Here is a 15330-nt window from a genome sequence, read left to right as displayed (position 1 = left end):
TCATCTGCTAAGTTTTATAATATTCCTTCTTATAAAACCTGACCCAGTGCTCTTACATAACAAAACAAGCAGATGTGTTATGTAAGGTGGAGATGCTGTAAAAGTTATTGTACACTCGATAATAAAATGGTCTTATCATGCCGTGGTCTGCAGAAACATTCAAAAGATCACATTGAGCAATAAAAGTTTCTATATGCTTCCCTTTCTTCTTTTTAAAATGCATTTTTTGTCTTATTCAGTCTCATCTCCATCTCTTTTGACTGTCCTTCCTTCTAATTTGATGTAGAAAACAACAGAAGAAGCTAAAGATACAGAAACAGATCCAGTCTAAACATGGGTCAAGGTATACCAAGGCACACAACACAGACGTAAAAGATAAAAGACCAGTTATATAGATAACAGATCAATGCATGCATGACTACAGTATACATATGTGACTGTCTGGCTTTTATTGAAGGATACATATACGTACGGTAAATCAAAAACCTGCCATTTTTATGTGAACCTGTAAAAAAATCAATCTTTTTAAATCTAAAACTATTTAAAAAGTTATGACATGTACAAAAAGGAGGACCTTGCACTGTTGTTGGCAATTAAATGCAAACATATTTAGGGGCACTAATCTATACACCAGATCACACTTCCTTTGAAGTGCTGTTTGAGGAACACACAGATGAAACTCAGGAGGGTTTTCTCCAAGCATGACCCTCCTCCGCCATGACCCTCCTGAGAAACTCAGGAGGGTCATGGCGGAGGAGGGTCATGCTTGGAGAAAACCCTCCTGAGTTTCTCAGGAGGGTTTTCTCCAAGCATGACATCCCGGTGCATTTCAGACCCAGCAACACGCTCAGACAAAAACTGGTTCACCCGAAAGACAAAACGCCAAAACACAGACCTAACAATGTGGTGTATGCTGTACAGTGCAGCGAGGAATGCCCAGACCTCTACATTGGAGAAACCAAACAGCCACTTCACAAGCGCATGGCACAACACAGAAGAGCCACCTCCACAGGACAAGACTCAGCAGTCCATCTGCATCTTAAGGATAAAGGACACTCTTTCGAGGATGCCAATGTTCACATTTTGGACAGAGAGGACAGATGGTTTGAAAGAGGAGTGAAAGAAGCCATCTATGTCCACTGTGAGCGACCATCTTTGAACAGAGGCGGGGGTTTACGACACCAGCTGTCTGCCATCTATAATCCAGTTTTGAGATCCCTTCCCAGACGCCTTAACGCCCACTCACATCCTGGGCCATCTGACCTCAGGAATTCGCATGATAAGGTGGGGCCAGGTTTCACAATGAACACACCCGAAACTCTGGCTGATTGGGGCCCACACCCAGTTTCACACCTTGGCTTAGGCGATTAGAGGATCATCAGGGGGTCCTTTTGTCCCTCTGTGGGGGGTTACTCTCACTAGGTTTATATCTGGGACTCTCCACCATTTGACCTTAGAACTGAAGAAGCTTCTCGGATGAGAGGTGAAACGTCTTCAAGTAACTTAAAGAAGTCCAGACGCTTTTCTTTGCAAGCTCCTTTGACTACGATGACCTGGATGACTGAGAACCTTCACAGACACATTTAAAGTATTATTGGCTTGTTTACCACCTGATAAGAAGCTGTCAAAGGGCTCCTGGAGGTAACAACTCACATTTCTAAAACTGAAAATATTTTCAGTAGGAAAACTCATTAAATGCAGACATTGTTGATGATTTTAAAGGAACATTTGTTCTACACTTGCTTTAGGTATCACACTTTTGCATAAAGAAATTAACGGATAAAGAAAAGTTGGGATAACTGAACACATTTATCTGTCTTTGACTGGCTTCCCTCTGAGCCACTTATCTACCAACACTCATTTTTTACTATTAGGAAATGGCTGCTACCTCAGGACAGCAGCACACTGGTACTGATTGTAGTTTCTCTGGGTAATGTATGATTTTTATTCGTTTCTTCATGAGACCAGTTTCTAGAAACACCTGCAGTCAGGAAACAATTACTCAAAGAATCATTTATGAAACTCTTAAGTGTTCAAATTTTTCTAGTTCCAAGTTAGAAACGACAAAAACACCTAAAAACAAAAAAGCTTTTTAACGAGTTTGGGTTTTTTTTGTTTATGTAATGATATGTAAATATGTAATGATAATAATAATTATCATTATTATCACTAATGGTCTCTTTATATGATTAAAACATGGGAATCACAAAAAACACACTAAATTCATTGTTTTGTTATTAATTTTTTATATGAATGTGGATCACCTAATAATTACTTTCTACAGATTTTTTTTTTTTTTTAATTTAGCAGTGTTTAATATTTTTGTTTCATTTCTATTTATCGTGTCTAAAGGTTTTGAACTGTGACAAGCTGCTGCATGAAGGAAATGCACCAAAGAGATAATAAAATATGAAAACGGTAGAACACCTGCTGAAGGTCCCACCCTCACATCGAGCTGCTCCTCTGTCAGGTTACGACCCGCACTCATGATCCAGTCTGTGCTGCAGTGTCTCTGGATCTGACTGGATAAAATGAAAACTACAATACAAAACTTCATGTAACCAAAAAGAGTAAGCGTTTGAAAGAGACCAGCTTTCACATTTAAAAAATTGAAGAAAACAAAACAAAACAAAAAAGCTGGAAAGGAAGAAAATTTTGTTTTACTTGAAAAAAAAAAAAAAATAAAATAAAAAGTGCTGGGAGCTTTTCCAATCAGAATTAGGTGTCTGATGGCACGATTGTGCCAATCTCATTTTGCTTTTCCAAGACATGCTCTATACATCTCTATAGGCTCTTGTTCATGTGTTTATCTGTTTAATCATTTCTATTAGTGTTGTTTCAGTCATTACATTATATGAAACATAGTATAACATGGCAATGTCTAAGTTGGTGTGTGTAGGAACTCATCCCCTCCCCCCACTCATTAACAGTTCTATTTTGGTGGGTGTGAGTGTATGAAAACCCAGTGCTACTAAAAGACAGGACACTTTAAACAAAAGCATCAACACTCATTGAATACCATCATGTAACTTTATTCAACAACTAAAATAAAAAAAAAAAACAAAAAACAATCAGCTTGCATGTGCTGAAATTTACTGACAATGTATCAAACTGGTAAATCACCATTGCATCTCATCACAAATACTCTTCAAACTAAGCATGGGTGGATATACACATTTTATGATTAAGCGTATTTTTTTTTTTTAAAATATAGGTACTGATCTGTAAAACAAAGTTCATACATACTTGCCAATCAATTGATTAAAAATAATACTAATCACTGAGTGCCCTCATAAGAGGCAGAATGACTTTTTAAAAGTAAACGATAAGGAAGATGTTTAGAAAGTCTTTGATAAGCAACCATTTAATGACCAAATCACACATACACACACAGAGGGTAGGGTAACCTGTGCCATTCATCGTCTAGTTAAAATTATCTATCAATCAGCCTGTAACTGGCTTCCATGAGGAAACACTACATATCATGACATCAACGCAGAGTGTGACTTCAAGCCCAATGTAATTAAAAAAAAATCTGTATGTTAACATATGAACCAACTGAATAATCCACACATGATTAGTGATGCTCAGGCAAAGGCCAACAGTGGAAAACACTACAAAACAAACTGAATTCTGCGTGCTGAACATGAGTCTCAATCTGTTTGCCTTTAATCAATATTTACAAGTAATATGTTCCTTTAATCTGACATGTACACTTCAACAGTCAATGCAACGACATCATTACATACAAACCTCATGTCTGTGCGACAGTGCGTGGAGTTGCCATCATATGTACAGTTACAACATGTTAACATACACCATTTACATCAGTCCTTGAACTAAGAGCTGTGTCACAGCCCTCTGCACATGGTCCAAAACCACCACAGAGCTACACTGGGAGTGATGAGTGACTTGGTGTTCATAAAGCAAAGACACTACAGTACTGAAACAACTTGCCCAGTGACGACAAAAGCTTCCAATGATTTTTAAAAGGTTGCTAGCTTTAAAGAAATTTGTGGGGGGGGAAAAAACAAAACAAACCAAGATAATGCTGTCATTGATTTATTGTGTTTTGGCAAATGAGTAAGACTCAAAATACGAGTGTAGGGAAGTAGAAAGAATCTGCAAAATAACTGAGCAAAGCTGCAATTATTTACATCACAAGTGTGTATTTTTAAAACATTTTAAACATAGTCATTACCAGTATTATGGTGACACCTTCACCGCACATTCTAACATGTTTTTAACAAGTTTATCGACCATGCTCACCTTCTCAGTGTGTTTGTGATGAGTGTTCGTGTTAAAACATTAAGTACCAGACAAACTGAAATTTGGACCAGATAGTGAAACAAGAGGAAAAGACCGGGAGCAAAGCGGACAAGGAGTCCTTAATACCTGTGCCAAATTTAGTGACAATCCAATGTATAGTGGTCTGAGATCATTTAAACAAAACAAGAATGCCGAGCAGCTGCTTTGTAAACTCTCGTGCCAATCGAGGTGATGCCAAAACATTTGACCAAGAAAATAAAAACTTTGAGGACCACGAGTGTGCACAGAATATATAAGTATACACATGTAGTAAATTTCATGCCAGCCACTGATGAAGCAGCAATGCCATCAATCAGTGCTTGAAAGCAGAATCCCATTCATCTCCATTGTACTGGGGTGGAGGCAAATAAGCCAATAGCTATCTGCATGGCTAGCTGTCTTCCCCTTCTAAGCTTCATATAAGTATGCGCACCTTTACAGAAGTTCATCAGCACTCAAAACCAGCATCTGGGAATTGTAAGAGCTGTTAAATCAGCTATTGCGAGATTCGATGACAACTTAAAGGGGAATAAAAAAAAAATTAAAAAAAAGAGAAGCAGTCATTACCCGTGTTTGTGGATATGAATGTTAAATCTTACAATGGGCTCTTAGCGATGTCAGTTTGGCTGGTTGACTCGTTATGAACTCCTTATGAGGTACGAAAAAAGAAAGAAAATGTATCCAACACAAAGGAAATGATTAGTAACCAGTGACCACATACCGTGAAAAGAAAACAGCTATTGCATAGTACAAGAATATCAGGCATTCCCTCAACCTGTGAAAATAATGTGTCTTTAATACCTTGGGATAAATGCCAACTGACCGAGTGTGGCACTGTGGGACAGAGGGGCTACAGTTGATTTAAGCAGTGCAGTTAGAGCTTAAAATCCTTGGTTATGTTTTGACAAAACCACCACAGATACTGCGGAGGAGAGAGCTGATCACACTGCCTCGGGCTGGATTCTTTTTGACATAGTAGGTAAAAGTTCATCGGAATTTATGGACTTTTATAAAAAACAAAAACAAAAAACCTATGCTACGACATATCTGTATCGATATTACAGGGATTTTCTTAGGCGTACATGTGAAATACACAGAGTACACAAACTACCACCAGTTACACTGGTAAGGTCTAAAGTAACTAAGGCTGAACTTGCTTTTTAATTTCAATGTATCATAAAGTGCCACACAAAGGTGGCACGACACTTCAGAGTTTTGTGGCACAGTTAATTGTTTGCTTTTTTTTTTATAAAACAATAAAAGGCAATCGTTTCCAGTACTGGCAGGAGACGGCTTGGATTGTGCTTGTGTATGAAGACAAAGAATGGAAACCGGAAGAAAATAGGAACTGATATCTGATTGCATCGCTTCCCCCTCGTATAAGCGCACTGTAAACTTTTCAAGAGTGACTCCTGTGATGAACTGAACCCCCTCAATGTGGTCCTCGTGCATGCTGCAGTAGTGTTACACTCCTACCAGGCTTATGCCTCCTTCTCTTCATCATTTCCTCCTCCTCCCTTTGGCAGAAGTGGTTTTTGGAATTGACTACAATGCAGCTGTGCCATACCATTTATTTCTGTCCTTTGTATCTGGCTCTGGTTGGACTTAACTGATACTGAGCTGCGCAAATCCAATGAGTTTAATATCATCGGGAATTTCAGACTCTTCCACTCCAGACGCCTGGAAAAAGAAAAGAAAAAACAAAACAAAACTAACTGTTGTTACTAAATATTTGAGAAGAAATACTAACCCCATACATACAAACTGTGATAATCAATGAATATGCGACATATCTGTACCAGAAAGTCACAGCATTACTTCATAAATAACTCGGTTTGTGTGCTCACCAGTTTAAAGGTCACATTTTTGTTACTGTGTGGATCGTCAACAATCTTTTGCAAATTGGCAGCAACTGTAAAGACAGGAAAGTTAGAAAGCTGTGAGCAGACTAAGGCTACATTCACTGCAGACCTCAGTGCTCAATTCTGATTTATTGCTCAGCTCAAATTTTCCTTGAGGATGTGGCTAATGTCCTTTACCCACGTGTGCAAAGGAACAGCAAAGACATCATACAGATCATTCTGCTGCATCGAAGGAAACACACGTGGGTCGCCGGAACCAGCTTTCACAATTTAATTTGGATGTGTAATAGAAGCCTATGAAGTTGTGAGAAGATGACAACGATGACGAGCATAAAGACAGACACCCTACAAATGTTAACGGCATTTGTGATTAATAGAAGTAGTTAGATTGTTTCCTAAATGCTGATTTTATGAAAAGACCCAAAAGGATGTGAGCAACCGATCTGGAACAATATGAAAAAACTCAACAGATTTGCATTCTGCACTGTGAACTTTGCATCCAGCTGCTGTGATGCACTAAACCGAACCTGAGAACTCAATACTGAGGCTGCAAGAAGCTTTACTGATGAGCATTAAAACGCTTTCGGTTAATTGCAAGACTTGATGCCATGTTTAAAGAAAGAATTGAATGCAAAACAATCAGAAATATTGACATATTATCTTAGAAATAGCAATAATATCACAACATGTAGGGCTCTGTCGTACTCACCGATGACTAAGTCCCTTCCATCAACCAGACCAGCTGAGACCAACTCCTGAGAAACTCCATCAGCAGAGTCTGAGGACACGAGTGAAAAGATAAACCACAAACAGAGTTAAGAGACTGGAGTAGAAGAGCGTGAGAGAGAAGAAAGAGCTTTGGGAATATTTCTACCTCTGCCAGGCATGAACTCAAATCTGATGTCATTGAGCTCCTTCTTGGAATTCCTCAATCTCAGGACGAGACTGATGGGAACGCTGGATGAGGCAGCTGGATCCTATCGAAGGAAAATAGTAAAGGACTTACGTTTGGGAACACGTGTCTTTGTTCTCGAGTTATCGCATTCACAAGCTTGGGTGTCCACATCGCTCGCACAGCAGGGTGACTACAATTCCCATCCACAACTGTGCTTAAAATGCATTTGGTCTGGAGAAAACTCCACCACGCATCTTTAAAACACATGTAATGCCAAACAAAATGGGATTTACGGTCACAAAACAAGATACCAGTGAAAATATCAAAAACAGCAGGGGTGAGTTGGGGGAAACAAAACAACCTATGCTTCTAACAGGGAACTTATTCTTGAGAATTTAAGTGTAATTACTTCATGAACGAATACTGTTGTGGATGCCTTCCCCACAAATACGCCACCAAAAATTCATTTGTCATTTCCCAAAAGCTCTGTGTGTAACTTTTTAGGTAACTGTTACCTGAACAGCAGGCCCGTGTGAAGGGCTCGCTGTCTGAGCGGGAGCCTGTGGTGCCACGTCTTCTCCTGTTGGACCTGCATTCGCAGATCTCTCATGTGCCACGCCAGGTGGCTGCAGATGTGCACTGGAGCCATCTGCTGGTGGGAAAAGCTACGAGATACCAATTTCAAAATTAATCAGTAGTCAATTTTACATAAATGCAAATCAAATGGGGGGGGGGGGGGGGGGGGCATAAAACAGTCATGCAGATTGCTCTATAAAACCGTTACAATAAATCAAGATTTGCAGGTCATGTCCACTACAAGAGGACTTACCTCCATATTCTGGGGCCCGTCCTTCACTCTTGGTGACTGCAGAATGGACATGACAGATTATCAGGATTAAACACATGCAATTCTCCAAAAATGCCCCATGGACACATGCCATTTAGCATGAATTGTGATATGCCAATTATAATTCCAGCTCCTTTTATTTTTATTTTTTTTAATTTGTCATTTTGGGGGTAAAAATCAGAATCAGTAATTAGATTTAAAAAACAAAACAACACAAACTACAGTTCTACACAATAATTGCATCTTTACTTGCTGAAAGTTGGAACACTATGGACTAAGAAACCCCCGCTATTCTTAGGTCGAATAAAGTTCTGAAATCTGGAGTTTCTGAGCTCTAATCTCAACATGAATTAAGTAAGCAGAGGAGCTCACTAGTACTGCATTCCTGCTTGGCTAAACATATGCTCAAACTAACAGTAAAGCAGCACCATCTGCTGGCCAAAGGACGCTGTGCACTGAGAAATAGCAGCCGTATAAAATAACCTGGACTATCAGATGGCGCAGGCATGCAGGGCCTTACCCGCAGAGCTGCTACAGCAGCTTTGCCCTCCTCGCTCTCCTCATCCAGCTCGTCATCGCTCCACTCCCAGCCACCATCCTCCGTTTTGTGGAGACGGCCGCTTGAGCCAGGCACACGACGCACCTACACGGCGCAGTGAAGAGAAGCAACAGTGACTCATTCGTCCTCTCTAGGAATTTCCCAGCAATCATTAGGCAGAGCGTTAGGAAAACTGGGACACGCCCTGGACGAGACAGCACACCTTGTCTTGATAAGAGCAATGCACAGAAATACTGGTGAGCGTGGATTCAGTGCATGAGTAAATTATGTACCTTTTTAGATCGCTCTGTTATTGTTGGACCCTTATACAGGAGCTTCTCATGTAGGAACTCATTGTTCTGGAACACAAAGGCAACCATTTCTTACAGGATCTATAAATACTCTCTTTGAAACCTACAACAATATTTTCAGCTTATTTTTATATCCGTGATGCATGGCTCACCTTGGCTTTCGTGAAGAATTTGTGCTTCAGCAACTCGGCAGCAGTTGGCCTAAATAGGAAAGAAACACAAGGCTTTTCATTATATTTGTTCAGCAACAGGGGAATCTAATAAGCAGAAAAATTAGCACAAATTGGGTCTGGAAGTTTGCTCAAAAAAAAGAAAGAAAAAGGTTTTGCAGAGTAACCTTTTTTCAGGATCTTTCTGTAAACACAGACACAGCATCTTCCTGAACGATTTTCCGTACTTCTTCACCATTTCCTTATCTGTAATACCCGTCTCCAGGCAGGGAGGGTCGTTTTGCAAGGTCAGCATCAACACCTACAGACAGGCAGAGATCAGCCTGAGCTGGTGAACAGACTAAAAAGTGAAGATATCCTTACAATGGTGATGTTAAATGTCCTGCAGTTTACACAGAATCAAACCTCTCCACACTATAAATGGTCTGAGCTTTGAGCTTTTTACCGTGGAACAAAGAAGCTGTTTGGATCACTGTAAACTCTGCACATATTTACCTTCATTGGTGGGTATTTGTGATATGGTGCTGCCCCAGTGGCCAGTTCAATAGCAGTTATCCCAAAACTCCAGATGTCAGCTTTGAAGTCATAGCCACGGACCTGCAGAATTGAAAACAGAGCAGAGTGAACAAAGCGCTCGAGTTGTCCTTTTATATCCAAGCTTGTAGCACTGCAGAGAAACTGGAGAGAGGGAAAGAAGAGGGATAAAGCAAGCGAGGCTTATACCTGCTCCATGACTTCTGGGGCCATCCAGCACGGCGTCCCCACAAACGTCTTCCGAACCTTGTTCCTCGTCATGTCTCCACCTGTTGCTAGAAAGGCACTCACACCAAAGTCTGGTGTTTTGAATGCATGAAACACAACAAATAGGAGATGATGAAAAACTGCCTCAAGTGCCACAAACCACAGTAAATGCAGACAAAGCAGAAACACTTTACCAGCTATCTGCACAGAGCCATCATCCCCGAGAAGAATATTTCCAGCCTTTAGATCACTGTGCATGAAGCAAAGGAGGATTAAACCACAGACTACAATTAGAAGCCCACAAAGAGTGGCTGTGCTCTGACACAGATGTGGCTCGGCTCCAGAAGGCCTTTCTTTTCACTGGTGGTCCACAGTGTTCCTGGGAGGAACTTTTATGTAAAACAAACCTCCTCAATTATGCAGCTTCACTGTATTAAATATTGAAGGAGTGAGGTCTAGTTCAAACCGCACACTCATATGCAGAGATGAAAGGCCCAGAGCCTGACTGAGTTGAGATGGCAGTGTACGATGGGACATGTGAGCTACAGAGAGTGCAAACACTGTGTACAGTAATCACTCAGCTGCTGCGCGATAAATCAGCACAACCTACCGATGAATCTGCCCGTTTTTGTGGAGGTACTCGAGCCCCTCCAAGACTTCTTTCAGAATGGTGGCAATGCAGGCCTCATCCAACACACCGGTCTTATGCTCACCGCGAGAGATGATGTGCTTGATGATGTCCAGCACCGAGCCTGAGAAAGAGCGAGTGAGTGAGTGAGCGAGGAAGAGGGAAAGACAGGCAGAGGCTTGTCACAAGATGTGCTCGCAGCACATGGAGAGAGTTTCCAAGATGGCAGTTGGTTAAAAGAACATCAAGTGGAATTCAACCTAGGCTTATACTGTAAACATACCCCGCAGCTGTGCCCTGTTAACTAAACAAAATACAACCTGCCAGAACCCCGCAGAGTACAGCAGCAACATGCACAACAACCAGTGGAATAAAGTAGTGGCAAATTTGTTGCCACTTGGTGGAATAGATGTGCAAACATTTACATATGCAAAAGACAACAGTGGCAAAAACTGTAGACAGTAAATTCCCTGACAACATAGTGCAATATGAAATTATGAACTTGTACAAAAGAGGGCGTAACCTCGATGGGTAAACCATCAATCAGTCGGTTAAAGCTGGTTTTAGACTCCACACAGAAGCACATATTTTAGCAAAAATATGAACAAAATAAGACCGATAGCCGGTCTGCACACAGACTTACTCACCATTACTATCAACACAGTGTGGTATAACATTGCTACAATCTCCCTCTCTATGCTAAATGATGGAGCATGTGTCCTGCAGAAAAGATGCAGAACACATTAAGGTTTAAACAGAGAGTGTTAAATCAGTAGTGGATATATCACATAAGTGTGTTCTCACAGAAATGATCGTGAAATTAAAGAAGCCCATAAAATAAATCTCAAGAACTGGTTTTGTGGGAAGTTAATCTCAATATTCATTCCAAGTTCAAACTTGAGCTTATTAGTAATACAAGAAGACAGGTTAGCCAAGAGCAGGTCAAATTAGGAACAGGTTTCATCAGTGTAACAACACTTACCACCACTGAGCAGCTTCATCACCAGCCACAGCTCATCCTTCACCACAAAGGAGGTATAATAAGACACAATGTTTGGATGGTGGCACTGGCTCATAGCTTGAATCTCTTTCTGCACACAGAAGAAAAATGTTGGATACAAGGTCACCCAGGAAGCATCAACTGTGGCCTATCAAGCCAAGCACAAACTGAATCTTTATGTTAAACTTAAAAAGACAAACTCGATCTCAGTCACAGGATTTGATCTTTTTGAATATTTAATAAGAGCTGGCTCAAGTGAGAGCGAAATGCAACAGCTTAATGTGTGCTCTTCCTCAAAGACAAAATCTCCCCTATTAAAAAAAAAGCAAAACCTGAAAACTTCAGCTTCAACATTATTACAAAGCCACCAAGCAAAGACATTTTTAACCCAGCATTTAGAGATAAGAGGATTCAGGAGCTTGACATTATATAAGAACTGAGTAGGAAGATAGTGAAATCAAATAAAATGTTTACAGCAGACAGCATACACTGCTATGATGGTCCTTAAGAAGAAATAATCAACTGGGGATAAAAATGAAAAGACTGCGGCAGAGCCAAGTAATCTCTGGTGTTTTACTCCAACATCTCGTGATTATGATCTTTAAGTTCAACAAAATAAATGCTCTAAAATACTTTAAAGTGGTTGACAAAGGTCCTAAGATGTATAATGTGTGACAGATCCAGCTGATAAAATGTTGAGAGTCTATTTAAGATCCTGGATGAATTCTTACTTTCAGGTAAGTGATTAATCCAACAAGCAAACCTGTTACATGGCACTAACAGCTTTTACTGGAGTTTGCACTACAGCTATTGATTCAGTAAATATAAATCAATAGCAATAGTGAGGTATTGACTTGTGACGTATTGAATTCACTGGATTAAACTAAAGCTAACTTTCACTGATTATTTTTGTCTATTATTCCTCCTCTCAAAGGAATGTTATTATATACATCTTATATACATCTTTCCAACTTTTTCTCAGATAACTGCTTAATCAATCTCTTGTGCGGATTGTATGGAAAACATTCTCAGCAAAACACAAACATGAATTTCTGCACCACCTTCCGCTGTAGTTTCTTACCAGAAGCTCATCCATGCTAGTCTGACACTTTTCCAGGTTGATTCGTTTGATGGCCACCTTCTCCTTTCTCGGCTTGCAGTAAGCTGCCTGGACAACTGCAGTGGCTCCACTTCCTGAAGAGACCAATAAAAAAAAAAAAATAGTCCAGCTATCCCACTGTGGAGCGGTCTCTGATACTCAGTCAGCATATGACCGCTGTACTGGGTCTTACAAGTACAGAGTAAAGACATGTTTCTCACACTGGAGACTAGTCTCTCTCTGTAGACTGTAGTCCTTGTTGCTCTTTTAAAAAAAGTAACGGACATAAGAAAGCTACATTCAGTGCACACGTTTTGGGAAACTTTTAATCGTTTTCTTAGTTATACTTAATTCACACTGTAAATATGTTTCTTTATCTTTGGTTTTTGTTTGGGGTTTTTTTTTTTTGCAAATATTGATCTTTGTGTGTTCTTATTCATGTTCTTAACCGGGAACTGAGTGCGAATTTAGTTTCACCTCATGTGAATACATGCCAATAAAATCCTTGAATAAAGTCATTAACTGTAAGAAGCAGGATCAAGCCAAATTCAACAGCGTTGTGAAAATGACCCTAACTCTCTAACTCTTCTGATCAAAGTCATGTTCCAGTTATTTGAACTTGTGTAAAGTATGACTGATTCACTACATGCCATATCACACCTTTGGGCAAAAGAGCACCACCCATTCTAACAACGGACGAATCTGGACGTACTTAAAGCTAAACTGCTTTAGCTAGCCGTTTAGCTTCGTGCCGGATAGCAGGAATACAACCTTACTTTATGTCTCCTGCTAGCAGAGACAGTTAATCAGTTTGCCCTTCTACGGGAAAACTTCTGAGCTGTTAGCGTTACTGCAGTGTAGCTATGGGTCGTAATTGTACTTCTGCTAGCTGCAGACATACAATGCTACTTGGCTAATAGCAGCTGACAGCCGACGACAGTGTAAGCCAGGGAAGGCTACAATGCTAACATTAGCAAGCTAAGCTTCTCACCTATCACCTCATTGAGTTCATAGTCATCCTTGTCGATGGACCAGGGCTGAGAGGACTGGTCATCTGCCATGGTCGTGGTCTAAATGGTATAAACAGCGCTTCTGAATTTAAAAAGAGACGCCTGTTTGATGTTAGCTTTGTGATTACTCCATTCGATGAAGCTTGCTACTGCTCCGCTGACAACTCCTGCTGCCGCTCCTGTCAACACAACTTTACGCGCTACTGACGAATGGCGTGACGTATGGAGAGAGAGAGGAGGGACGAAGAAGGCGCCATCTTGAGTGGGGCAAGCTATAAAACTTTAAGGACGTTTAGTTAAACAAAGGCAAAAGGTATAGTTTTCTTTAATAGATTTTAAGTGAAAATGGGTTTAGTATGCTTACGGATATTATAGTTCTTTCAATCAATTTTACCCGCACATTCAGAATAGTTTTCAGTTATGGGCGGCAGGGGGTGCTAATGAGGGGAATGTGACTCACTCCCATTGTCACGATGAAGTCGCGATAAATAGCAGAACATAGGGTGTGTTGTGTTTTGTTTTGTTTTTTAGGTTACTTGAGTAATTTATGTTACTTCAATGAAATACAGTGCAGTAAAAAGTGTTTTTTTTTTTTACTTTAAAAAGTTTTATCAAGTTGTTCCACCAAACTGTGCTAATAACTCCTAAAAACTAACCGTGTTTTTTCCTAAAACGCTGAACTGACTCAGCAAAAAGCCATTAAATAAACCTGCCAAAATACAATAACATCACAAATGACTCAAATAAATTTAAGCTGTTACTTGTGGAACGACTTTACATATCTTCTTTAAGTAAATTAAAAAGAATTTAGCATGCCACTGAACCTTGGTGAGAAGATAATCCCATCTCATAATTTATACAAAAACACCATTCTGTTAATGACAACAGTTTACTGTATGTGCCGTTTCCATTTCTATAACCTGCTATATTTTGAATTTTCAATAACAGCTCACAGTTAAAGTATTACACAACTGGAAAGGGAAAAAATGATTTATATAAGCCATGTACAGGGAGTGCAGAATTATTTGGCAAGTTGTATTTTTGAGGAATAATTTTATTATTGAACAACAACCATGTTCTCAATGAACCCAAAAACTCATTAATATCAAAGCTGAATGTTTTTGGTTTGTTTTTAGTTTTAGCTATTTTAGGGGGATATCTGTGTGTGCAGGTGACTATTACTGTGCATAATTATTAGGCAACTTGACAAAAAACAAATATATACCCATTTCAATTATTTATTTTTACCAGTGAAACCAATATAACATCTCCACATTCACAAATATACATTTCTGACATTCAAAAACACAACAAAAACAAATCAGCGACCAATATAGCCACCTTTCTTTGCAAGGACACTCAAAAGCCTGCCATCCATGGATTCTGTCAGTGTTTTGATCTGTTCACCATCAACATTGCGTGCAGCAGCAACCACAGCCTCCCAGACACTGTTCAGAGAGGTGTACTGTTTTCCCTCCTTGTAAATCTCACATTTGATGATGGACCACAGGTTCTCAATGGGGTTCAGATCAGGTGAACAAGGAGGCCATGTCATTAGTTTTTCTTCTTTTATACCCTTTCTTGTCAGCCACGCTGTGGAGTACTTGGACGCGTGTGATGGAGCATTGTCCTGCATGAAAATCATGTTTTTCTTGAAGGATGCAGACTTCTTCCTGTACCACTGCTTGAAGAAGGCGTCTTCCAGAAACTGGCAGTAGGACTGGGAGTTGAGCTTGACTCCATCCTCAACCCGAAAAGGCCCCACAAGCTCATCTTTAATGATACCAGCCCAAACCAGTACTCCACCTCCACCTTGCTGGCGTCTGAGTCGGACTGGAGCTCTCTGCCCTTTACCAATCCAGCCACGGGCCCATCCATCTGGCCCATCAAGACTCACTCTCATTTCATCAGTCCATAAAAC

At 40.1% G+C, this 15330-nt stretch overlaps 1 protein-coding gene across 1 annotated transcript; it reads right to left on the bottom strand.

The window, feature by feature from the left end:
• Window positions 1-3016: 3016 nt before the first annotated feature.
• Window positions 3017-13625, bottom strand: LOC120741788 (serine/threonine-protein kinase OSR1-like). Its single transcript, XM_040044829.1, has 17 exons — window positions 13391-13625; window positions 12382-12494; window positions 11283-11391; window positions 10283-10424; window positions 9867-9922; window positions 9655-9764; window positions 9427-9528; window positions 9099-9232; window positions 8914-8962; window positions 8744-8809; window positions 8433-8555; window positions 7895-7930; window positions 7581-7730; window positions 7045-7147; window positions 6880-6948; window positions 6156-6220; window positions 3017-5988 (listed from the first exon to the last, which is right to left on the bottom strand). Exons 1-17 carry the CDS (start codon window positions 13458-13460, stop codon window positions 5914-5916), a joined length of 1572 nt encoding a protein of 523 aa, XP_039900763.1. The 5' UTR covers window positions 13461-13625; the 3' UTR covers window positions 3017-5913.
• Between the last annotated feature and the right edge of the window lie 1705 nt (window positions 13626-15330).

Source organism: Simochromis diagramma, unplaced genomic scaffold (genome assembly GCF_900408965.1).
Source record: "Simochromis diagramma unplaced genomic scaffold, fSimDia1.1 OVJJ01000663.1, whole genome shotgun sequence".
In the NCBI taxonomy this organism is placed as follows: domain Eukaryota; kingdom Metazoa; phylum Chordata; class Actinopteri; order Cichliformes; family Cichlidae; genus Simochromis; species Simochromis diagramma.
The sequence above is the reverse complement of the archived record's forward strand: the minus strand, read 5'-3'. Positions and strand labels throughout refer to the sequence as shown.